At 37.6% G+C, this 27615-nt stretch overlaps 1 protein-coding gene across 1 annotated transcript in view; it reads right to left on the reverse strand.

The window, feature by feature from the left end:
* The window catches only part of LOC109105608 (ephrin-B3-like), a 75619-nt gene that overhangs the window by 14877 nt on the left and 33127 nt on the right, over window positions 1-27615 (reverse strand). Inside the window, exon 2 of the mRNA XM_042727003.1 lies at window positions 18589-18884. Within this exon, the coding sequence (XP_042582937.1) occupies window positions 18589-18884 (296 nt within the window). The remainder of the gene's footprint in view (window positions 1-18588; window positions 18885-27615) is intronic.

Below are 27615 nucleotides of genomic sequence, written 5' to 3' on the forward strand. Positions count from 1 at the left end.
AGTGGAGCGTTCTGCGCTCTGATTGGTCAGTTTATGACATACACAGAAGAGAAACAAGAGGACGGAGACGACATGTGCTGTAGACGACTTTCACGTGTCTGACAAGACAACGTCATTTTAAATGTCCCTGTGTGAGTCTATGATAAAGCAGCACAGGCTAACATCAGATTGTGTGTGTATGTGTGAGCAGGACAGATTAAGGAGCCTCTTGAGGTAGGCATGAGTATATCACACTGACAGTCTTGGCAATGGTGCAGAATTGCAGCTCGTAATGTCCCAGATGATCACACGCACACAGTAACACTAGAATACAGTTGTCAAAAGCAAACATGTTTAAAACATAAATGACATACGAGAGCGTATATATAATCTCCTCCCCACACACACAGCTAGGAATTCTGGACCTCCTGACTGTATATTGAGCTGGGCCTCCTTTTTAAACAAAATGTTAGGATAATACATTTTCTGATACCCACTTATACTGAAGCATTACAAAACTGAACATTTCTCAGTACTTCTCTGAGGAGACCACAGACTGAAATATTAATTCATTTGTAAATTAACAATTTTTAAGGAATATTGTTGGTTTAATACAAGATAAGCTCAATCGACAGCATTTGTAGCATAATTACGACAAAAAAATAATTGACCTGCCAATTGTTTATTTTTGAATTCAGAGGGTTTTAAAAGCATTGCACACTACCGTTTATAAGTTTGGGGTCGGTAAGATTCTTTTGGAAAGAAAGAAATCAATACTTTTATTCAACAAGGACACATTAAATTTATCAAATGCAACAGTAAATACTTTTATTGTTTAAAAAAAAAACTATCAATCTATCTTTTTTTCACTTTCTATTCATCAAAGAATCCTGGAGAAATGTCTCACAGTTTCTGGAAAAAATATTAAGTAGCACAACTGTTTCCAATGGTGATAATAATAATTATAAATGTTTCTTGAGCACCAAATCAACACATTAGAATAATTTCTAAAAGGATCAAGTAAAAATAAAGACCGGAGTCAATTTAAATATATTAAAATATTTTTATTAGAAATTAGAAATATTAAAAAAAATTAATTAGTTCGATTCCACAATCTTCCTGTTTAAATTGCACTTTTGATCAAATAAATGCAGCCTTGGTAAGATAGGAGACTTCTTTCAAAATTAAACTAAAATGAATCTTACCAAACCTAAACTTTTGAATGGTAGTGTTTAATTTTATTATTCTGTAATTCTAAAAAAAAAAAAAAAAAAAAAAAAAAAAAAAGCACTTACTTTTACTCTTCTGTTATAACTGTATACTTACATTATTTCAGCTATAACGTTTTTATTTTTTTTATTTTAGGGTTTGTTGCTTTCCATTGACGTGCCAATGAAGTGGAAAATTTATGAGGGATTTTTTTACACTAAAGTCTTGTTTGTTATGTGGCTATACTATTGAAAGTATTACAATTTTAATTTATTTTTAACAGTTAGGGATTGGCCCCATTCACTTGCATTGTAAATGCCTCACTTGTAATAAAGATTTTTTTTTTTTTGTGGTAACATCACGCCACAAATAGTGTCAGTTGTTGCTAATTTTTATCGACCATGCAATATTTCTTATATTCTCACATCAAATACATTAAATACATTCTTGAGGGCCCCTCTGCACCTGTGGACCCCTAGAGTCGTTCCCACCTTTGACCCTATTAGCTACAACCCTGCATGATCTTTCCTATATGCACAATGACATTTTCATTTGTGACCAGTTATTCACGTTTCTTCCACCCATCCAGACAGATTACGGTCATTGCTCTCTCGATCGGCCCCCGGGGCGGCATAGTGCTGCCAGCTTCTTCAGGGGGACCCGACCACAGACACGCAAGGAGCACATATACTTCCTCTTATATACACACGAAAACACACACTTTCAGTCACAAAGCTGAATCCAAAGCAAGCATGACACCACAAGCACTGCCAGCACATACATTTCCATGCTGTAAATGGATGTTGTAGTTTGTCAGAGCGAGTATGAGGTTAAAGGCTCCAGTGGTCGAGTACTAAGAAAAGGCTGGTGCTGGAGGCCTGCCAGGCAGACTCGTGAACCACTAGAGAGAGTTTAACCCGTCTGACCTCTTAACCATTCCACTTCCAGCTGCCAGCCCATCAGCCTGTATGAGTAAACACACAACACAAATAAAAACTCCAGCAGAGCAAGTGTCCGAGAGAAGAAAGCAGCTTACGAGGGCAGAGGTCACAGAGAAAGAGAGACAGAGACCGATCTAAAAAGTCCCTCATCCTTTCCTCCAGATAAGGTTTAAATGAGTCTATAAATAAGCGTGTAAACAAATAAAGCATTTGGTGGCTCATGTAATGAGATCAGACAGCTCTAATCCTGTTCAGACTGTAAAATCTGCTGGACTGTAAATGAGCTGTGGGATCTACTGTATGAATATCAATTCCATCATATAAAGCCTCTAAATACATTACATAAAATAAAATAAAAAAAACAGATTAAATAAACTTGATGGAACATGCTTGGTGCAAAAGAGCCATAATGCAATGGCACACACATTGAGTCATCGTCCTATTCCTTTCTATCTTTTAAATAAATAGAAAACAAACCTAAATATAAATGCATATAATATAAGATAATTATATTATATATAATAATTATATATATATATTACACCGTTAAGGAACTTGAAGATGAACAAAATTGTGTAACTGTTAATATAACCACAAAATATAACAATTGAAAAATAACTGTACTCTATTACAATGTGCATTATTTGCAAGACTTGCATTTAAGATAATGCATTCTTCTTTAATGAATTAAGAATATCATAATGCATTACATAAATATACACTGGCCTAACTGCTACCAACAGGCCTCTCCAGACAGCAGCATTTTAGAAAGCAACACTTCATCTCAGAACACAAGAGTGGAGCAAGGCATGATGGGATATCTCCGCAGGACTCCTAGGTTATGTGGGGTTACGGAAAGAACGTCATCGGCGTTCAAGCACGGATCTTTCGTAATCTCGGAAGAGTGGCGGGCTGACAGTGAGGATGTGGGTCAGAAAGGAGGAAGGACATCCAACATAACTGGGTCATGTCTGTGGGCAACAGCGCATGAGTGCAGACCTCAGCGGAGGGCGTGCGTGTGGATCTATGCGTTGTGTACTGCAACAGGAATCTGGATATATCTGCTTACACTGTGTGGGTTCAGTTAAAACCGGATGAGTCATGTCTGCATGAGCCTAAACATCCAATGAATTTTAATTAAAGAAAGACAAGAGAAAGAAAGAGTGAGAGAGGACTGGGGGAGATTTGATGCATTTGATGCTTAACATTTGTTTATGGGCACCTAGATATCTGTAATGTCATCCATCCATAGGCTTGTCTGCCTGTGTATGTATGTATGTATCTATCTATTTATCTATCTATCCATCTATCCATTCTTAGACTCCTTGACCTGCTGCACCACACACTCAACAACTTGTTAAATTAGCCTTGCCACACGAAACACGCCGCTGACGCAACACAGCCAAAACATTTGTTTGCCCTCCGGACAACTTTCACTTCAAGAGTGGAGACGAAGAAGTTGTCGAGGTGAAGGACAAAAGTGTGGAGGGAGAGAAGGAGCAAGAAAAGAGAGAAGTGGGTCAATGGTCTGAAGGGAGGAAGGAGATGGCATTCAGAGAAAGAAAGCGGGAGGGAGAAAGAAAGAGAGATAAAGAGATGGAGAAAGAGGGAAGGAGGGGGTTGCTATATTAAGAAAGATGTTGGCAAGTATGAGACTGAAAAAACAGGAGAGGAGTAACAGAGCGGAGAGTGTGGCGGAAAATTCTGGTGGACTGTTCATTTCTGGGTCATATCAAAGCCAAACGGCAAACACACAGGCACACGGGGGACAGCTAAAGTGGTTTCAGTCAAGAGGTGGGTGGATCATGAATAATTTCGTATAACTGTAATGATATATATGGCAAGATAATTGCTGAAATTTCCACACAACCACACAAAAATGTTTAATAGGATAAAACACTTCAGATTATTTATTTATTTATTTATAATAACTTCATGGACGCAAATGAATACGATAATCTATAATAGCGCAAAAACACTGCAATGATAATCAAAAAGTTTAAAACAAAAGATTAACAATAAATAATCAAACATGACTGGATGAATCACGATAGCCACTGCACAAAGGCATACATATCTTTGGACTGGTAAAATATTTTAATGTTTTTAAAAGATTTTAAAATTGTATTTATTCCTGTGATGCGAAGCTGAATTTTCAGCAGCCATCCAGTCTTCAGTGTCACATGATTCTCCTGAATCATTCAAATATGCTGCCCAAGAAACAATCCTTACTATTATCAAGGTTGAGAACAGTTGTGCTGTATAATATTTTTGTGGAAACCATGATACATTTTTTTCAGGAATCCTTGATGAGACTTAAAAAGAACAGCATGTATTTGAAACCAGGGCTTGAAAAAAAAAAAAAAAAAAAAGATCAATCGGTTCACTCCGAACAGAATTATATTTTAATGTTTCTGTTGCTGCGTTCCTCTGTAGTACTACTGTTACGAAACCGGTTCGAGAAGAAGAAATACCAGTTAATAACATTATTTTTTCAAAACAATTTTCTTTGCCTATAATAGGCTAATAATAATAATAATAATAATAATAATAAAGTACAGCGTTTTCTTTACTCAAAAAGAAAAAAAATCTGGTATCTTAACCTGCTGCGCTTATTCACAGCCAATACAGCATCACCTTTTCTAGATTTTGGCCAAATGTAGGATACTAAACTACAGAAAAAATCTATTAACACTGTAAAGACATTAAAGTGTTTTTAAGATATTTAAAAATGTTTGCTGCATTTAAGGTGAAACTAATGCCTACCTCTCTTATTCGGCATGAATCCAAATGTTTACATATTCGCGATGCATCTGGATGCTAAAATATTATTTATTATAGGCTAGGCATTGTACTTTTATAGTCGTAAAACATCATCCTTCACATTGGCTATTTCAGCACAGTGTGGCGGTGGTCACGCTGAACGCAACAGATTGTACAACGGAGCAGTGTAACTTTTTAACTCATTACAAGTAAAGTGAGTTACATAATCAGATTACTTTCTTCAAGTAACTAGTAAAGTAACGCATTACTTTTTAATTTACGAGACAATATCTTTTACTTTTTCAAATAAGTAACTCCAGTTACTTTTTTTCCCATTTATTGATTGACAGCTCTCTTCTGTCCCCATGTTGAGAGAAATCGGGAGTAAGATGTTACTGTAGATGTAGAATAAATGTGAACATGCATTGATTCATCTCACTCACAAAAAATCAGTATTCCTCAAAATTAATAAAAACTGTGAAATGCAACTCAGAATATGATGCAAATCTGCAATAATTAAATGTTAAATAACACAAATATACTTTATGTATTTAATCCCATTTTATTAACCAATGTCTTCGCTGCTGACCTTCGATGATTCAACTGAACCATACTAATAAGCAAAATATAAATATTTGTGCTTCTTTTATTATTGTTAAAGTGTGCTAAACTTCTGTGTTCTACAGTACCGATGGTGAATTTACTTTTCCTTCAGCTTGAGGCTTTTCATTTCACTTTTTGTGTGGAAAGGATTTTACACTTGCCAAGAATATAACTTTTTTATATTAAAAACAAACAAGAAAGTCCTGCCCAGATTTAAAAAGTAACGCAAAAATAATGTAACACATTACTTTCCACAAAAAGTAACCAAGTAATGTAGTTAGTTACTTTTTTAGGGAGTAATACAATATTGTAATCCATTATTTTTAAAAGTAACTTTCCCCAACACTGTTTCTACATTTCTTTAACTGTGCTTTATTTTGATAATGAACAGGCTGTAATGTCTCATATGTTGTGTCTGTGTGCGCGTGAGGCACCGGCCCAATATGGTCATACCAACACTGGTTGGTTATTCAGACAGAAGTAAGACATCATTCAAAACTCTCAAGCTTTTGCAAAATAAAGAAAACTACTGCCGTCTCGTTTTCCTTTCTGAGACCTTTGGAACACGTTGCAATGAACCGTAGACTAACTCACACATTTTGTTCTTTTGTTTTGTTAATCTGTCAATGATTTAAGTAAAATATATTTTGTGTATATGCCTATATATTACTTTTTTGTAAGCCTATATTCAGTAAGTTTTATTCAGTTTTTTCCGTTCACAGAAGCGCTGCAGGTGCGTGTGATCTGTTACACTATCCTCGGATAAACTCTAACCGGTTAATGGCCATTTAAAATTTTCGATTCTGTTCGGAACAATAAAATTTTATTTAGTTTCTGGTTCTGTTCCTGTCAAAATTTCATTCGTTTCCGGTTTTCGTTCCTTGACCGATTCAGAGCCCTGTTTGAAAAATATTTTTTTTGTACCGTTATGTCTTTACTGTCACTTTTTATCAATAGAATGTGTCCTTGTTGAATAGAAGTGTTCATTTCTTACTGACCTTAAACTTTTGAACTCACATATGTATACAAAAACAGCATTCAACTTCACAAATCAGTACTACAGGATCTCAACCGCCTGACACATTTCTACCATTGCACAGTATGCACCATCGTGCCGCCCAACCCTATTTCAGTGTGTGCAGAACACAGTCGAACATCTTAAAGACTGTAATCACATTTCACTGTCGTTTTAATTACAGGTTCTAATGAAAGCAAGCAGAACACTGCCAAACGAGCAAAGCGGCGAGTACAGCAGTGTGTGCCTAGAAGCCAAACACGAAATAACGTCTCAACACACAGGGTAAAAAAAACAAAACAAAACCTGAATTCACTTTGGCCCTTCTGTTTGACAGAACAGCCAGAACCGCACACACACACACAGTCCAACATCTGGAGTACTTTAGGGCTGGACAGATTCTAGAGCCAACCATAATTCACTGGCCGTGTGTGTGTGTGTGTGTGTGTGTGTGTGTGAAGTGAGAGACAGACTGAGAGACCAACTAGGGACAAAATGTTAGCCTTCTGTGAGAGATCCTGTCGAGTTTTTAGCTCTTCTTTTATCATTTGTATATCCGAGACACACAAAAACCCAAACATCACCATCACCAGGAGAGCACAGGATAGAGGGGAAAAGAGAACACAAGTAACAGAGAGGAGAAATAGGAGAAACATGGGAGGTAGCCAGTTGAAATAATGTATCCTGACATCTGTGCCTGCATAGGGCTCGAGGGAGAGACAGAGAGAGCGAATGAAAAAGAGGGAGATGGACAGAAAGAATGAGCCGAAATAGAGATGATGGATTGTGGGAAAGAGAATGAAAGGGATAACTAAGATTTGTGTGCAAATGTGTCTGTGTGTGTGTGTTCCTACTGTGACATGAAATATGTTTGATTAAAGCTTGTTTGTGTGGTTTGATTTGCTGAATGTGACATACTTTCTGTTGTCTGTTTGTCCTCTGTGGATTCACAGACTGGAGCAGGAATAGAAGAATGAGGGTTTGGAAGGCTGGGAGGAAGATCTCTTGGATGTGTTTGAGTGTGTGAGAGTGTTGGTCTGTGTTTATGTAAAGGAACTAAATTAAATAATATCCAAAGCCACATTGTGTGAGCAAGAGCACGCTAGTTTTGCTAAAATTACAGGATGTGTAAGTATATTTAAAGGTTTGGATCTTAATATGTGTGTGTGTGTGTATGTGTGTGTGTGTGTGTGTGTGTGTGTGTGTGTGAAAGAGAGAGAAATATATAACAGGAGAAAGAGATTAATATAGTTTATAGTTTCCTACACAAACACAATGCCTTTTCTTCTGTCTGTGACTGAATAGTTTCCAGAAACACATTTTTCCTTTTGAAAAACCAGACACACAAACACAAGTTATACGGGACGTCCAATTAATTTGAATGATTCGGTTCATTTAGACACACAGATTTGTTCATTTTCCACTGAGGACCGATATACACAGATGTACAAATGCTACAATTCCTCACACACAGAAAAACAAAAAAAGATGTAAATGTAACACTCCGCCCAATTCATTTATGAATCAATCATTTGGACAGTTCATTTCAGTTGAAAAATACAAGTGTGGTATTGAATCCTCAACACCTCACAGTTCTACTCAAAATTCTCCTTTACAATTGCTTTGTGGATCGAGTCAAATGAATCATCAAAAAGAGTCGTTCACTATGATCTATATCATACCTTTCCCCATTTCCTTCATTTTCCATGCCTGAGGAGTTTGCAGAGCCGTTGAGTTTGAGAGCAGTCTGTTAGCTTGAGAGAAGACAGTGGAACCACGCACACACACACACACGCACAGAGTCCCTGGCCCCCATTATCTGAGACAGCTTTGTGTTTGGAGTGTAGGGCACAGGGATTAAGTCAGATCTATAACCGTGAATGGAGGAGTGTTGGGTTCCTCTCTCCCACAGAATTAATTACCCTAATTAGACTCCTTAATTGCATGCATTACAATTCTGGTTTCAGAGGGGAGGAACAGGCTCCACGCACTGAGCAGAAGGTGCAGTGGCACAAACCCAGCTGAGACATGCATCTTCTACTCCATATTAATAAACTCGTTCGCACAGCTGTAAATATATGGATGGAATATTAGCACTCAAAAGAGCTCATTAGTCAGTAGAAGAGCATATTAATCCATAGGACAGAACATACCCTGCTAATGTCTTGTTTTTAAACGACTCCTGATTTAATCTGCCATGGCTGTGGTGACGGTAGGGTTCTGTCCTATTCTATTTTCAGCATTCGGCTTCAAGCTTCAAAAGCCGGGTTTCCATCCAAAGTTGCAAATTTAACTTGTGCGCAAAATTGGAATATCGCACAAAACATTTGCGAACAAGCACCGTTTCCATCCAACGAGTCAAAGAGAACAAAATCATCAGTTCCTGATAAACTGGCACCAACATTTTAGATGCTGTGGAACAAGATCGGTCCGCTGGTTAGTCAGGATTTACCACCCCATAGCGCAAAGTAATATTAATTTTTTATGTGCTTGGAGGAATTGTTTCGCAAAATGCATTTCCATCTCCCATTAACCCTTTTTCGCACAAGTCAAAAAACACCTCAAGCGAGCGTAAAAACTTTTTTGCGCATTAAAGCATTTTTATTCGAAATTCAGCATTTCCATCACTCGATTCTGATGCGATACTTCAAAATGCGCATAAAGGCAGTGTGATGGAAACCCAGCTACAGATTGGTTGATTATAACAGGAATAGTCCCAGCCTCAGACGGTACGACCGGATTCACAGACGAATGCATATTGTGCAAAAAGTGCCAAGAGTTTTCTCAAACTGGCAAGCTGCATTTTTAGGAAGTCAGGGTACTTAGGTTTTATCTGTCCCACGGGAACATCATGTTTACAATCTCCAAAACTTTCAAGTCTCTTCCTGTCTAAGTGGTTGGTTTGTGGCCAAAAAAAAAAAAAAAATGCTAAATGGATGACAATGCTGATATATTAAAAAAGCAGTATGAATAGATCAACCAAAAATTTTGTGATCATTCTGTCACCTGTATGACTTCATTCTGCAGAAAATAAAAGATGATATTTTGAAGGTTTTTTTTAATACAACAGACAAAAACTACATTACTGTAAAAAAAACAACACTACTGTCTAAGCAATGCATTTTGCAAAATTAGATTTTCCAGAAAGTCATACAGGTTTGGAACAACAGGGTGACAGAATAATGACAGAATAAAATGTTTAGATAAACTAAGCCTTTAAAGTGTATACACCAAATCTTGAGTCCGATGTATGTTGCACAAAAAAGTAGAGTTTTCTTCAATTGGCAACCTAAAATCTGATTGGCTGGTTTAACACAATTTTCGGGAGTCGCCATGCACAGGTTTATATCCGTTTTGCTGGGAAAAGAAACATAATGAGCACATCTGAGAAAGAACTAGTTGCCACATTTGCCAAAGCTTGTAAGGTTCTAAAAATAAAAACTGTGGTTGGTTCATAGCTAAATAAAGAAAAAACTGGATCAGACATTGATCCCAAAAAAAGAAGCAACTTCATGTATTTGCAGGGTAGAGAGATCTGATGATCATAACGAGAGTGTTCTAGTTGTGGCGCATCATTCGCTCTCAGTGTAACGCTTCTAGAGAACTCTGAACCTACTATCAGTGAGGTTGTGAGCTTTGCTGAAATGCTCACATGCACTGTGAGGCGAGCTGAACACATACGCACACACACTCAAAAATGCCAGTGTGGCTTTGCATTTTTAACGATTATTAAAATCTTGGCACGCCAGGCCAGTGCGCTTGGTGAATTATGGCTTTGGCATCAAGAACGGCAGAATGAGAAATCTGCCAAAAAGAAAAATGGAGGCCAAAACGGGGTAGGAAGAAGGAAAGACGACAGAAGAGGTCAGATAAGGGGAAGAAACTACTTTGTGCTGGTAAGATACACTAGCTTAAAAGAAAATAAATAAACTAAGATTAAAAGATTTATCTGAGGGACAGATGAGTGGATGAAGATCTGGAAGGAGATGGAACAACAAATGAGAGCAGAAAGGGAAAGAGCCAAATGAACGGTGAGATTAATGCATACACAGTGCGAGTTTAGATTGGGAATTAAGAAAATAAACTTGGGAGAATAAGAACTCTTATTCAACCACAAAATAAACAAAAATGCAGCACAATCAGTCTAGTCCAACTCACAAACAAATTCTTTTCATTGCATCAATTAAACAAAAGGACTCACAAATCAGTCTCCTCAAAGAACTGAAACAACTAATGTAATCATTAACAGAAAGCATTTATAACCCATTTTACTGCCATAATGTGTCAGATTTCCATGCAAAACAGGATATTTAACAACAACAAAACAACTGTAGATTATTTAATCCACCCTTTTTTTTATTTTTCGTATCTTATATAATCTTATAAGTATGTTATGTAATCTTATTCGAGGCTAAAACTGTTTGATCAAATCTACAGTAAAAACAGTAACATTGAGAAATATTTTGACTCTTTTCTTTTTCAATATATTTCAAACTATATTTTTTTATGCCAAAGCTGAATTTTCAGCATCATTATTTCAGAAGCAGAGAAAGTCAACACAATTTGATTAAAGATTGCGAGGACAAACATTTCTTTCTTTGTAATAACATGACCAGCAACGCCCATTAAGAAAGTAAATAGACTCAGCTTTGATTTCACATTGACTGTTCAACCAGAATTAAAAAGTAGAATCAGAATCTGAACCAGAATTTTTAATTCCTTTCTCGCTTTTTCAGTAGCACACACTGCAACCATTTCACTCTTTCTCTCTGTATCTGTCTGTCTCTTCCGTGGACAGCTGGTCAACCCCAATCCCACCCCAACTCTTTAATCTCCCTCCACACACAGTAAACATCCACTCTGCCTAAAGTCTGTTTACCCAAAAAGTGTGTTTGTCATGCGATTGTGTGCTTGATGAATAGATGATCTATGAAGATGATCTAAAGAGATTTACAACATGAGCTTGTGTGTTTCACATGTGTGAATTAATATCAGAGGGATCATTTGTTTTCCACTGTGCATTCACACACACTCCAGCCGCTGTGGCAGCTGTGTGCGTATGTGTGTGCTCTCTGTTCATTATTGCTATTAACGGGTCATGTTTACGTGATCTCGCACACTAAATTGCGGCCATGTCGTCGTGTTTCTGCATTCGGCCTAGTGAGGCGATGTCAAGGGTCAATGGCATGGAGAGCGCTGGATAAGCGCCCCCACCCCGTTCCCGGGAAACACATCCCTCCACAAGTGGTTCCTCAGCAGAATGAGGCACAATGATGGCTTTGTCTGCTACTGCATAGAGAGAGAGAGAAAGCGGAGGCTATGTGTGTATGTGTGTATGTGTGTGTGTGTGTGTGTGTGTGTGTGTGTGTGTGTGTGTGTGTGTGTGTGTGTGTGTGTGTGTGTGTGTGTGAGGTTAAATGAATCACACAATGTTAACTAGCTGGAATCCAATTAGTGTGGTCTTTTTTCTGTCTGACCTTTGGGGACTATCTGTCCAATCCATCCATCCATCCATCCACAAACATAAACACACACACACACACACACACACACTTTGGTTTCTCAATATTTCAAAGGATTTAAACACAAGCGATCAAATTTGTTAAACTGCAACCTTAAACTTAGCCCTCACACAAATCTGTCAATATTAGTAAATTTGAAGAAACATATAAGCAAGCCTTTTTCAAAAATTCAAGAGGTAGTTTATACAAAAAGTGCTTTAAAAAAAGAAAATTCTCACCCTCATGTCTTTGCAAAACTTTGACTTTCTTTCTTCTGCAGAAAACACGCAAAACAGAAACATTTTCAAAAATGTTGACCACTGAATGTCATTGTTTAAGCAAAAACTGTTGCACATGTTGAAGACTGTAATACTGTACAATAAGGCCCAATTAGTTAACTTTAGTTAATGCCTTTACTAACTTTAAATGACAACGAGCAATACGTTAAAACTACCGTTTATTGTAAGTTCATGTTAGCTCAGTTCCATTACTTCTGATTTAAATGCATTAGTTGCAATTAGAATAAAACTTAACTTAAGCTAATAAATGCATAAGGTTTTTTTTTCACTGTTTACTTATGTAGTTATCTAATGTTAACAAATGGAATCCTATTATAAAGTATCTTCATTTTTTTTCCACAGAAGAAAGTAAATCAGGTTTGGGAGTAAATTGTGACTGATTTTTCATTTTTAGTTATAATAATACCCTTTAAGATGACCTCAAATGTCATAAGTTGGTTTTGGTCATGTTGTACTTTATCTGTTACACACACACACACACACACACACACACACACACACACACACACACACACACACACACACACACACACACACACACACACACACACACACACACACACACACACACACACACACACACACACACACACACACACACACACACACACACACACACATAAACGGTGCTGTTCTGATTCTTGACATAAATTGGTGAGGCGACCCATCACATTCACTTACTCACTCTCCACAAACAGACTCTTTAAACCCAAACCTTTTCCTTCTGTTCCACAGAATGTGCTAGAGCTGGGCAAAAACTTTGATTTTCTGATTAGTCACGATCTTCATTTGAGCGACACTGATAAACATTATTAAAGTCCCAAGATTACTCTGTCAGTGTTTTCTGCACTGCTTTTCAATGCCGAAGCACCTTCTGCTGCATCTACAGCCCAGCGGTAAAAGACTTATTTTAGCTGAGTTTGCAGTCTGAATTATATGTGACGAGATGGAAAGCCGTGTCTCATTAAGTAATGGCTTAAAAACATCTTCACGTTAAAGGGTGCAGTAGTAATCAGATAATACACAAATAAATGACTCTTAAGAACCAATTAAGAATCAAAAGCATTCAAAGCAACAAGGGGAGTCGAATTCACAAACAACTCTTATGAACAAGTTCCTTCTAGTGAATCAAAAACACCACAACCAGCATAGTCTCAATTGCAAACAAGTGACTCTCTTAACCTATACTCTTTAATGGGAGTTTATTTATTAAGTGAAATTATAAATTGCATTTAGAACGGTATAATAGTTTCACACATTGTTACGAAAAAAGAACAATGTACAAAAGTGGACATTTTAACAGAGCAGCTTTTGGTTGTGCTGATTATATGTGTTAGATAGCAACTGAACAGCATTTTAGCACTGCTTCTAATTTTTTAAAATTCATATTTTTGGAAAACATTACTTTCACATGTAAGCAAAACAGACAAAAACTGTGACCTATATGCCCAAGTGAATCAGAATCAAACTGAATCAAACTGAAATCGGAATGGATTCACAATCAGAATCAAATCTCTGGTAGGTGATTTTGGGTTTTAAATGCCCTGTGACTTTTGGTCGTCACACTGAAGGCCAAACCTGACTCAAAAAACCTTTTCAAGCACCATTTATTTCAGTATGTATGTCACATTCCTTCTGTTCAGCATGATTTGATCGTCAATCTTTCAAGGTTCGGTCAACATTGCTCACATGTTCATCTGTATATATGTGTGTGTGTTTCCTTGATGTTCCTTGAATCCTTACTGCCATTGTTATTCTGTTCACTGTCATCACTCAGGGAATGGTTGTGCTCATCAGTCTGCACCAAAATGTTCTGATTGGCTAAAGGCGCGAAATGAATTTCTTCTGATCCAATCGGATCACAAGAGCCAGATGTGCACTGATAAAAACAACTCAGCCAAAAACCGCTGGCAGAAGATAGAGGCTGCTGGGAATTTAAGTGTAAAAAGCTCTCTCGCTCTCATTTACCTTTCACTTCTCCCTGGTGTTTGTGGTTAGCTTTTGTCTCAGTAAGAAGGGAAAACTTCGGTCTGGGGGCTTTAAAACGTTCAAATATTCATCAAATATAGATCTCTCTGAATCCCTCGCTCCCTTTGCTCTTCGACTGCCTCTTCTTTCTGTTTTCTTCTCCTTCCCTCCTTCTATTTCTGTCCCTCTGTTGTTGTTCTGTTCACTCAAATCTTAAAACAGTCACCATAAAAGAAGCAATTAATACGGATCAGAACAATACGGCACCATGGAACACTCAAGGCATCACACGTACACGCACAAAGATGATGATTCACAGAGTCGTAAAAGAACCGTACAGAGATTTTTGGCATCTGCGTGTGTGTCTTGAGCTGCTGTTCTTTGGAGAAACACAGTAAACCCTGGTAAGACCCGTCTGTCCGTCTTGTTCTTCTTCCTCTCTCCCCTCACTCTCTCATCCTCTTTTCCTCTTGAGTTCTCTTCTCTCAGTTTGAGTGACAGTTAGCCATCTGTCTGTGTCCGCTGCCACAGCAATGCCACAGCGATAAGAAGCACAGAGCAGCTCCGCAGTCAGGTACCTCAAATCCCTCACGCTGACTGACAGCAACGTGTGTGTGTGTGTGTGTGTGTGTGTGTTTACGAGCAAATCTGCTGTAAGATAGATACTGGAATGACTGCAAAGCAAGGAAAATCATGCTTTAATGGAATAGCTAAGCCAAACATGAAAATTGTGTCATCATGTACTCCTCCTCATGTCATTCCAAACCTGCTTTCTTTAATGGGACACAAAAGAAGATGCTTTACAACAAAAGCACATGGTGACCTAGGGCTGTCAAATGGCAAAAAGGACTAAAAAGGAGAATGAAACTAGACTACGTTGCTATTGGGTGCTATTTTCATTGTAAATACAAAATTCTCAAAATTTTACTGATAACTTTGTCAACTGTAAACAAATGGTTATGCATAGATACTAAAATTCCACACCATTGATACCCTTTCATTGCATGGCAAGTAAATGACTGATAATAAAATTCTATACCATTTAGTTATAAAATGTTTAAGCACTAAAATTAATCAAACTAAACCTGAATTCAAAATAAATTAAAGCTAAATTGAAATAGATAAAAAAATGACAACAATAAGTACACTAAGCTATTCCATGAAGATATTTTGTAAATTTCCTACTGTAAATATATCAAAACTTACTTTTTGATTAGTAATATGCATTGTTAAAGACTTCATTTGGACAACTTTAAAGGCGATTTTCTCAATATTTACATTTTTTTGTACCCTCAGATTCCAGATTTTCAAATAGTTATATCTCGGCCAAATATTGTCCTCCTAACAAACCATACATCAACAGAAAGCTTATTTATTCAGCTTTTAGTTGATGCACAAATCTCAATTTCGAAAAATTTACACTTATGACTGGTTTTGTGGTCCAGGGTCACATATGATACAGATATAGCCTACTGTATAGTGCAGAAAGTCATAGATTTGGACATGAAAGTGAGTAAATGATGACAATTGTTTAACAAATGATGATCATTTTGATTCTGGGGTGAACTATTCCTTTAAATACACTCATGTGAGAGTTTGTAAACACTATTATTAGTGACCTAAGGGCGTCTTCGTGACCCATGTGATAATTAGACAACGAGATTGGAGCAGCCATAATGACCTGTCAATGCTCTCTTCCACATAAACACACACACACACTCTCTCGTTCTCTCTCGATTTCATGAATCATTCCTGTTCCAGCTCATTTGAGCTAGGCTGAATAAATTAGCGCATGTTAAGGTAGGTTAATTAATACCGTTCTCCCTAAGGTCCAAATCTCTAATGTACACATACCCTTACACACACACACACACACACACACACACATATGCGCCAACACATGGGCATGAAGATGTCAGAAGCCATCAAATGTGCACTCTTTTGGAAAATAGAACATCAACCGGTCATGACAGATGCTGTATAAATGCACCCAAATCGCGCACACACAACTATTTTTAACACGTATGCACACACATAAACACTAAATTAAATGTTCAATGACCCTTAAAATCACTTTTCTCCTTTTTTCCGTGTGGATGCTTGTTTGATGGTTTCTCTCGCTCTCTTTTTCATCTCGCAGCGTATGTGTGTGTGTGTGCCTCTGACCTTGCATTTGAGGACTCATAGACTGGCACAGCCTGTCGATCGATTCGTCGGGCCTGTTGGAACAACGATAAAGCCTGCAGCGTGTGTGTGTGTGTGTGTGTGTGTGTGTGTGTGTGTGTGTGTGTGTGTGTGTGTGTGTGATTGTCACTGACACCTACGTTAAGGCTTAACAGAACACGGAAGAGCCCTGGATTCTTCCTGACATCCACATACCAGAAAACTCACACTTGTTTGCCCATTAAAGAGCCGGTGGAAGGAGTTTGATTCTTATCTTAGTCTTGGACACAGTGTCTGCGAGACCTGAACTACTAATATTAGACACAAGACACCCGCCACACCTTCACACACACTTTGCACATGTCATAAAAACAAACACTAAAATATAACCTCAGGCTCCTAAGCACCAACGATCTTTTATCTCCTGTGTTTGAAATGCGGATCACATCATTATGTGGTTTTGAAAGTATGAATACAATTTGAGTGATAACTAACCCTGGTGAAAGAAAATATGACACATCTATGCAGCCACCATCTCTCTTTTGGGTCACATCCATTCTTTCTTTATGTGAATAAAGGGCTCACACACCTTAGCCAATAAAATTTCTTTGACTAGTCCATGATTTTTCTAGAAAAATTATATTATAGATATCGCTAGGAGAGATTTCCATACATAAGGTACAAATCATTGGAAGTAATATATTTAAATAAAATACACCACCGTTCAAAGGTTTGTGGTAAGATCATATTTTTAATGGAAATTATTACTTTTATTCAGCAAGGATAAAACTGTCATTAAAGATAGATGTAATGCTACAAAAGATTTCTATTTCAAATAAATAGAATTTTTATACGTAACAAAGGAAACGAATGTATCATGATTTCCACAAAAATATTAAGCAGCACATCTGTTTTCAACATTCTTCATAAGAATTTTTCTTGAGCACCAAATGGGCATATTAGAATGATTTCTGAAGGATCATTTGACACTGAAGACTGGAGGAATGGTGCTGAAATAATTAAGATTTGCCATGACAGGAATACATTTCATTTAAAAATATTTAAGAATACAAAAGTGTTGTTTTAAATTGTAATAATGTTTCACAATATTACAGTTTTTATTGTTTTTATGATCAAATAAATAAAGTCTTGGTGAGCATAACAGACTTCTTTCAAAAACAAATCTTACTGACCCCAAACTCTTTAACAGTAGTGTACAGACGTGGTCAGAATTATTGGCACCCTTGGTAAATATGATTTTTTTTTAAAAAGGACGTGGAAATAAATCTGCATTGTTAATCCTTTCGATCTATTATTTAAATAACAAAATCACAAAAATCTAGCCTTTCTTTGGAGAATAAGAACTTAAAATGGGTGGAAATATCATTATCATATCATATCATGTTTTTTTCTTTCTTAATACACATGGTTTTACTCTGCATGATTCATTTATACAAACCAGGGTTGTACTAACGTCTGATTTTATGAGCAAATCATTTCCTGATGGATAAAATTGAGCCCAGACTTACATTTTTTCCAGCTGAATATCCTTTTTGGAACCATATGGAATTAAAATGTTGGTTGCAAATGCAGTTTCAGGTTTTGTGACAACAAAAATATACTTTTTAGTATACAAATGTGTCAAAAATGACAAAAAAAATAATAATTTGAGTGTGCTTCAACTGAGGGACATCAAACTAGAACGAACAAACATATATTCACTATAATGTTCTATGACTTTTCCCTAACAATTTATTACACCTCCATGACTTTGCCAGATGGGAAAATCTTTTAAAATGCACTTACTTTTCCAGGAATTCTGTAACTGGGGGAATTCTGGCAATAGATGCTAAAAACACGCCCATTGCGTGTTTTGGATCTAAGCGTGTTAGGGCATCACTTTCCTGTGTCAAATCTACTTTTTGAAATGTTGATATTGACGGGCTTCCGTTGACGTTGGCCTCTTTCCCACCATGCTACTGTGCACTGTTTTAAAAACAACCCCCAGTAACACAACCCAACACAAGATGGTTCCAGCTGATAAAAGTCACAATCAGCCGAATCCCAGTAGAAGATTACGACTTTGCTGAGAACCGACTAGCCTGAACTAAAAACAAGAGACATGCTTTGACTCAAATCGCACTCACCGATGATGAAGTAGTCCTGATTGGTTTTAAATTCGTGACCCCACAGGTTGGGCGAGTACTCCTGAAACTTGATGGTGAAACGCATATCACTGTTGGGTTTATCGCAGGTGAGAAGCAGGTTGGGGGCTCCGGTCACTTCACACCTGTCTGCCTGATCCCGCGACGACACCAGGTACAGTTTATAGAACTCGTATTCGGCTGGGGCGCGGGGACCGGGCGGCTCAGACGCTGGGCAAATGAGGTCCAGACGATCCCCGATTTGAGGGTACAGGACATAACCCTTGTCATCGCTAAACCTGGAGAACGACAGAGAGGGAAAGAAAGAGAATTTGATGTCATGATATTAGAAACATAAATTTAAAAACATAACACAGCTAAAAACCAATAAGTATTTTAAAACCAGAATACATAAATTGTGTGAGGTAAAATATAAATTGACTTTATTTTTAAGAAGCTTTTATTTATTTATTTATTTATTTTCACAAAATCTAATTAATAAAAGACACTTTTGCAAGTCATTTTAGTAAACAAAACTAAATATTATATAAAAAATACTAAATAATTTAAAATAACTGCTTTAACCGTTTTAAAAACATTTTTTCTTATTATCAATGTTGACAAAAGTTGTGCTGCTTAATATTTTCGTGGAAACATTTTTGGTCAGGGTTTTTTTTTCAGAATATTTTTTTTTTTTTTTGCATTTCCATTTAGCTCCACTCTGGTTTGTAACTCTTTTCAATTGACTACAAAATTCAATGCAAAATCAGTTCTTTCCTTTTTTCACTAAATATCCTCCAGTCTCATTCATAAATGTCACACTACAAAAAAAGAAAATATAGGTTGCAAATGGTTTGTCACATTGACTGTAATCAGTTTGTTTTCATTTAATCAGCAAAATGCACATCCGGTGTTAAAACATGTTATACAATAAAAACGTTCATATTTTTAACTTTCTTTGTGGCAGAGCAAACCTGCAAAAATCTGTCAATTATACGGATCAGCAAAGAGGGCACAGATGCATCATGGGAAACAAATGACTGGCTTAATCTGCCACTATAACCTCTCGCTTCAGGACATTCACTGACAAAACCACACTTCTCATGAAAATTTCTGTGGGTATGCTGGCTGCCTCGGGAGCAGGCTGGCATTTACTGGCACAGGTGTGGATCCAACCACACGCTACACTCTCACTGTGTTTCTTCATTCAATAAATTACCTTCTACAAGTAGAAACTCATCCTCTTCTTTTACACTTCATTCATCTACTCTGCTCGCCGCTCTTCCTGTTTTTTCAGAGCCCTAATGAAAGTGCTCTCTTCCGCTGTGTAAATCATCTGAAGGTTTCTGACGACTGAATTTCTAGAGAGATGGTATTTTGTTCTTCTATCTTCAACAAGTGACTCTAATGAGAATGAATAGACCGGTCCGGATCCAAATCCCACCCCGAAACGCTTGTTTCCAAAGGAAACCGTGTCAGATCAAAGCACAGCAGAGGACGTGTCTAGAGCTTCCAATTTCCAGGAGAATTTGGCTGTTGCGGAATCTCAGGGAGTTTCCTTTGAAATCTTTCTATGTAAACAAATGACTAAACGGCTCACAGACGCTAATTACCATTTTATCATCATCTCTAAACAGCCAGCCACGCCAATGGCTATTTACATGTAAACAAATGAGGCCAGTTGGGCTTTAGCTTTTTTTACGGGCTTCATGTTTCCATGTGAAAAGAAATGCGGAAACACACTGACGTAATGATGGGTGGATCCATTCACAAATCACATACATTACCATAGCATGCTGCTAACCTAGGGCATGTTTATTAAAACTAGTCGTTCCTGCTCATAAGAAACAAAAGCAGAATCGTGTGTGAGAAAAAAGGCTTTGTGTGTGTGTGGCATTCCTATGGGAGAAGAGCTTCCTGTCCTTGTCACACAGGTTAGGAAGGTTATCAGTGGCTCTTACAGTGGAGAGAACAGACACTCAACACACACTTCACGTACTACAATTAGACTGACTGATACCCGCACACACACGTGACTTTAAAGGAATGTTTTTGAGTTCAAAACATCTGACTTTTCGCCCAGGCAATATTTGTATTTATACAGTACACTACTTTAAGCTGCTTTCTATTTTAATATAATTTAAAAAGTAATTTATTTCTGTGATAGCGAAGCTGAATTTTCAGCATCATTACTCCAGTCTTCAGTGTCACATGATCCTTCAGAAATCATTCTTATATGCTGATCTGCTGCTCAAGAAACATTTCTTATTATTATAAATGTTGAAAACAGTTGTGCTTAGTAGTATTCTAATAGGCTATAACTTATTTGATGAACAGAAAGTTCAAAAGAGCAGCATTTATTTGGAATCAGAATCTTCTGTAACATTATAAATAGTCAGTTGTAATAGTTCAATGCACATCCTTACTGAATACAAGCATTAATCTCTTTTAAAAAGAAATCTTACTGACCCCAAACTTTTGAATGGTGGTGTACTTACAATGAAAGTAAACCAGGCCAGAGGGTTCCAGAGGGTTTTAAAACACAAATTTAAGGGCTGTATTTTTATTAAAGCACTTACATGAATTATTCAATGAAAACATCTTATTTGAGCTGTAAAGTTGACTAAATGTCCCTTTTAAAGTGGGACTACTTTTCTAAGCGGATGAACTTCTTGTTTTACATTAGCAATGTAATTCTATTGGGTTTTCTGTGAGTCTGTTGTAAATGGTCATTAATGGTGAATTCAGTTCATGAGTTGAGCAGGTAATCATCAAGTCAAAATTACTAGTGGGAAACTCAGGACTTTCTTTAAGCTCAGACTTTTAGAGTTATCACGTGTAATGTCAAGAATCATGGTGGAAGTAAATTGCGGTAATTCTGTGCTGTTGGTAACAACTTTTCTTTAACATCTCTTTCAGTACAAAACAAAACACAGACATGTCGTTGCTAAGTGTTTTTTTTTTTTTTCAGTTAGACAATATATACACACCAGAAAAACTGATGAACAAAAGTATCAAAACATCCTGCAGATGCAAAAGACATTTTTTGCATACACATCCTGTTCAGTAGATTTTTGTCTGTTGGGTTATCGCAGGCACCGTCACAGTAGACTTGACTCGAAGAATAGAAAGAACAGACAGAAAGACAGAGACAGAAAGAGAGAGAGAGAGGTGTTGCGGATCAGAGGAGAGAATGAAAGGGTTGAATGAGAGCTAAAATAGCTTACGAAACCGAGAGGAAAAAAGTAAACAGCGACGAACAATGAGGGAGGGAAAAACAGGTGGACGCAGAGAAAGAAGCAAGCAAGCAAGCAGAGGATGCAGGAGATAAGGGGGCCGCTCACTCAGTACTGGCCGTGTTGTTGACATGGTCTCGCTGCTCTGCTCTAACCCACTGAACTCTCTGCTGAGACCCACACACACAAGCAGAAGAATACTGTCCTTTATCACCACATTCACACCTTCTCTCTCTTTCCCTCCCTCTCACGCCCTCCGTGTCAGCATGACAGAACAGCATTCAGTCAAACTCACACTGGCTGCTAGCAAACACAAGTACACACTGCAAAAGCTAGATTGCTCATGTTAGAATCATAGAAGCGGTCTATTAAACACAATGCCAAGAGAGGCCATGTGTTATGTGTTTTTACCTCATTAAGGGCTGTTGCAAGGGACAATCCAAGGCAAATTGCCTGAAAGTTATATAAAAACTAAAACAAAAACCATTAAAACATTTTTGTTACTTCAAGAGATACTCCACCCCAAAATGAAAATTTTGTCATTAATCACTTACCCCCATGTCATTCCAAACCCGTAAAAGCTTCGTTCATCTTTGGAACATAATTTAAGATATTTTGGATGAAAACCGGGAGGCCTGTGACTGTCCCATAGACTGCCAAATAAATAACAGTGTCAAGGTCCATAAAAGGTATGAAAGACGTCGTCAGAATACTCCATCTGCCATCAGACGTGCAATCTGGGTTATATGAAGCGACGGGAACACTTTTTGTAAGCGATGAAAACAAAAATAACAACTTCATTCAATAATTTCTTTGTCAACAGTCTCCTCTGTGTCTCTCCATATCACTGTATGCTGTATATGCTCTTCTGTTTCATCCGCGCCACAAGGATGCGCTGTTTTCTTTCAAATCAAAGCTGACAAAATTGGGGTGGAGTATCCCTTTCACATACTCTTTAACTTAAACAAATTATTTTATTTCAGCTAGTTGCAAAGGCAACATTCCTCATTTTCATTTAGTTCAAGTTGATGTACTGCAAAAGTAATAAAGCTATATAGAAACAAATTTAAATGACAAACGCACCAACAAAGTTACTAAAACTAATATTAAAATGATCAAATAAAAACATTCAAATTATTAATAAAATAATATAATAGTGTCTCAATGATACTAAAATAACTCAGTTATGGCAAATCGTTCATTCTTCTTGTTAGTTATGATATAGTCAGAAGAAAAAGTAATTAGTCTCTTTGATCCTAACTGTAGGCTGCTTATGGTTGTCAAGCAACACAGCAAGTTGTGTCCCAAATAGAAAGGAAGTCTTAAATGGAAGTTCTTTAATTCATGATAATTTTCAATATAAATATTTCCAGAAGGAAATTATGTTTCAAATGCTTCTGATGTGTTGTGCCAACTTTAGCACTCTATTTTCACCAACCTTGCACTGTAGTGTGCACACAGGTATGCAAGTTTAAGGTAAACTGATGATGTAAATGTGCATATCTTGGCTATTTCACATCGACTTTGAATGCAGATAATCCACATGCACTATTTCTTTTTTTTTTTAAATAAACTGGCATATAACAGTACTTAACACAGCTCTATTGATAAAAAGACTCAAAATTAGTTATGCAAATATGTTAGCGCAAACACCTCTTCTTCTATAGGTAGTTTCAGCATAATGGCAAAGCAATGGTTTGAAGAGAATCTTGTTGGGGAAGTTGGTATGCCAAACAAAATTATAAGCTCAACATAGAAATGCATACATGAATGAATGGTTTATAATAAGATCAATAAGCTGCATTTAGAAAACAGATAGGATGAATTTTAGAGTCAGCATGTCTACAGCTAGCAACCTGCATGATAATGTATTTCGCAATGCATTGACAAAGTACTCACACCTTTGTTTGCATACTAGCACAAAGTACGTGTCTAGCCTAGTGGTACTGTTTTAGTATACAGTAGTTGCACATAGATGGCTTTGTTTATTATAGAAGCATTCTAGATTTGTGTGCTTTCAGTGTAAAAAAAAGTGAAAGTGAAAAACCAGTTCAACACAACAAAAGCTGTGATCCATCAACGCTCCTTTTAAAGCATGTGTGCGCGCCAGACCCTTTCGCACAGCCTGTGTAATTACATATGTTTCAGCACTGGACCGCATTAGCCTTCGTGATTGAACAACTGTCAGGCAGCAATGTCTAATGAGCAAACTCAGGGTTAAGCAAGCACTCGGCAGATAATTAGAGAACATTTGCAGAACCTCGCCAAAGAATTTCTGACCCGCGTGTCAAGCTCGAAGAAAAAAACTTCAAGGAAAAGGGACACGTATAAAAATGTGGCCACAAAGTCAAGTTTGAGAGTATGGAATTGAAGCAGGATGAAAAAACAGAGTTCTATGCACCGAAAGGCTTTCATGGAAATGTTTGTGTTTGCAAGCTCGAAAAAGCTAACCACACACACGGGCAGGCCTTCAAAGCACAGATTAAAGTGAAATTATATCGACATCTCTGTTTACTCTAAATATAAACATGATAATACACTCCTTCAACCATTGCTTCTCATCCCAAACACTCATCATTCCTGTTTTGCTCTTTCTCTCTCGGTTTCTCTCCCTTTCTCTCCCGCTCTGGAACAAAGGTGGCATTCATGGTCACACATTGAAACAAGGATTAGGGGGATGGAGGGGGGCAGAGGTGACAGGAGTGTGTGCGCCGGGCTCGTTTATGAGGGTAGAAACATCATTTTGTCAAACTCCGCCGACGCCCTTCCCTGACCCTGACAGCTCTTGAAATGAGCCGAGTGTTAGTTTCACCCCATCCCGCCCCCGACAGCACTGACCCTCAACCCCCCCCCCCCCCCCCACCTCTCCACCAGAACCCACCTTCTCTTGTCCATAAACCCCTCCACCGTCCTCTTGTTCCTAAGACTTGCATTACAAAGATTCCACACGAGAAACAAGCTCTGGGCACAGGTGCAGTGAGGTGGACCTGTGTGTGTGTGTGTGTGTGTGTGTGTGTGTGTGTGTGTGTGTGTGTGTGTGTGTGTGTGTGTGTGTGTGTGTGTGTGTGTGTGTGTGTGTGTGTGTGTGCATAAAAACTGGAATGCCTGAGATGGCTGAGAATCCTTCACATGTTAAATGCTGAGGTTTCAACACACCCTAGATGAGGACATCAGCCACAGATCTGGCATGAATATGTACTGTGTCTACAAGTACATTAATATCACATATTGCAAAAGAAATCTGGAAACTAGATTTTCACACATAGGAAAATGAGCGGTGGTGGGGAGGGTGTTGCTATGAAGTTGCTTAAGTGTTTTGGGTGGTTTTTATCATGGTGATATGCGGTTGTTAGGAGATTCTAAGTGGCTCCTTATTAGCACAAGTCACATAAGTCTCTATGACGTCCTATGATAAATCTACAGGATTTTTTTTGCCTCTTTTTCCATCTACCAGGTAAAAAGCTTACAAAAAATAAAAACATAAAAAAGTGGCATATTTTAGGTCTCATTCATGTTTGCTGCACAATGTAAGCCTTTGGGATTTTAGATATTTAAATAAACAAATGCAGTATAATTCTGAGTTCTCATTCATGTTTGTTGCACAGTGTAAGGATGTTTTTCGTTTGTTTGTTTTTTTTTGGGGGGGGGGTGCCTATTTTATCTTCCACCAGGCATGAGAATAAAATAAAATAAAATAAAAACACTCTCCTCACCGAGCTGCATAATTTAAGGCCTCATTCATGTCTGTTGAACAAACGGTACAGAATGAGTTAGTGCAGATATTGAATGCTTTGCTTCAATCTCTAATCCTATATGAGCAACAGCTATGCCTTCTTTAACATACACCACTAAAAATGTTTTCCTGGAGGCTCAGCAACTTCAATCCCACCAGCCAAAAAAAAAAAGCTTTCCAGATTTAAGAATTAGATCTAAGTTGGTGATTACATGTGATAACAAGCTATCGAGCTAACACCAGCTGAAATCCTTCAGTTCAAATCACTTTGATATGCCGTGAGAAAGACTTTTGACTTCTGCAATTTCCACTTCATTTTCAGCTTCTATTCCACCTCACTAAGCTGATTTTACCTCCAAGCGTGCATTGATCTCATCAGGAGCAGTGCCACGGAGGGGCTGGAATCACGGCTGCCGTCCAGCAGACCAGCGGTGGGCTGGAGATATCAGCCCTCTCAGAGGATGAGTAAATCTCCTATCTCTCTCACTCTCTTTTCTCTTCACGGCTATATCGTCAGCTTTCAGGGCCAGATTAAACCCTGTTCAGGGTCTCGAGTGACCAGACTAAACAACACCTACCAGTTAGACATCCGAGACCTTATCACACTGCCAAGAGACCAGCAAAAACAGAGAAGGAAAAAGAGAGAAAGAGAGAGAATCGAGCTGTTAAAAATAACAACGTATTAGAAAATTTTAAACTTGGACTAAACAGACAGAAGACGACAGGCGGATAAATGGATGGATGGATGGATGGATGGATGGATGGATGGATAGATCACTAAGTGTATGTGTACCAAACAAAAGAGCCTAAAATGATATACAATGACATGCAGCTCTTTTATTTGCACAGTCTTCACCTGCATTTTCTGATCAATTATACAGCGAACCAGACGCCCCAAGCATTCGGTAGTCCAAGTTTGCCTAAACATTTCAGACCAAAACAGAACCCTTGCGACGTGGTAGATGTATTTATTCAGAGCATCTGTCGCATTCGCAGTCCCATCAGAACACACAAACATTTAACTATCTTCCTTTCTATTCAAATGAACTCTGTGCAAACACCACACACACAACATAAAAAGGAGTACAGAACTGTGTAGAGACTAAAAATGAGGTCATATTATGCCGATTATCATCTAACATCCACAAACAATTACGTCTTGAAAATGATATGTGATTGTTTACAGATACTTAATGACAGCTAAAGGGTAGTATGTAAATACGGCACAGTACTTTGAGATGTTGGTACAACCTAACCGAATTATCTGACAATGAGCAGATCACATGTGGCCAATTATCACATGACCTCTGCAGACAAACTCTGAAAATGATGGAAATGAGGACAACGAAAACAGGTGAAAGATAAAAGGGGAGGAGAGGAGGGAGAAGGAAAGAGAAGGAGGCTGCTGTGAAGAAAGAGAGAGCTGGAGGCACTGCTGGAATGTTTGTGGTGAGAGGAACAGCGGGCGTAATGGCTTCCATATGGCCACTCCTGGCGGGAGAGAGAAAGCGAGAGTGAAAGCGAGGAGAATTACAGAGAGAAACAAAAGAAAAGGATTGAAAATTAAGTTAACATTAAGGAAAAACGAGGCTTGATGCAGGAGAAAACTGGAAAAAGATGCAAATGGAACAAAGGAAGTGTACTGCAAAAAAATAATATTAATTTTGCTTTTGACTTGTTTTCCACTAAAAACATCCAAACCTCAAAACAAGATCAATGTAGATCAGAAGCAATACCACATAAGATATTATTTAAGATGCGTGTTCAGATAATGTTTTTTTTTTTTAAATGTAAAAAATGAAACATGCATGAATGAATCGTTCAAAATAAGATAAATAATTAAATATGCATAAAGGGGTGAATTTCCATTTCATGCCAACTCAAGCAGGATTTTTATAGTTAAATCCACACACACACACACACACATATATATATATATATATATACTATAATTAATTATATTATTATTTATTATTATTTGAAACCACATGAGGGTGAGTAAATGATGACAGAATTTATTTATTTTTGGTGAACTATCCCTTTAATGTTTTTATTTATTTA

This window comes from Cyprinus carpio, chromosome B7 (assembly GCF_018340385.1).
Source record: "Cyprinus carpio isolate SPL01 chromosome B7, ASM1834038v1, whole genome shotgun sequence".
Lineage (NCBI taxonomy): Eukaryota > Metazoa > Chordata > Actinopteri > Cypriniformes > Cyprinidae > Cyprinus > Cyprinus carpio.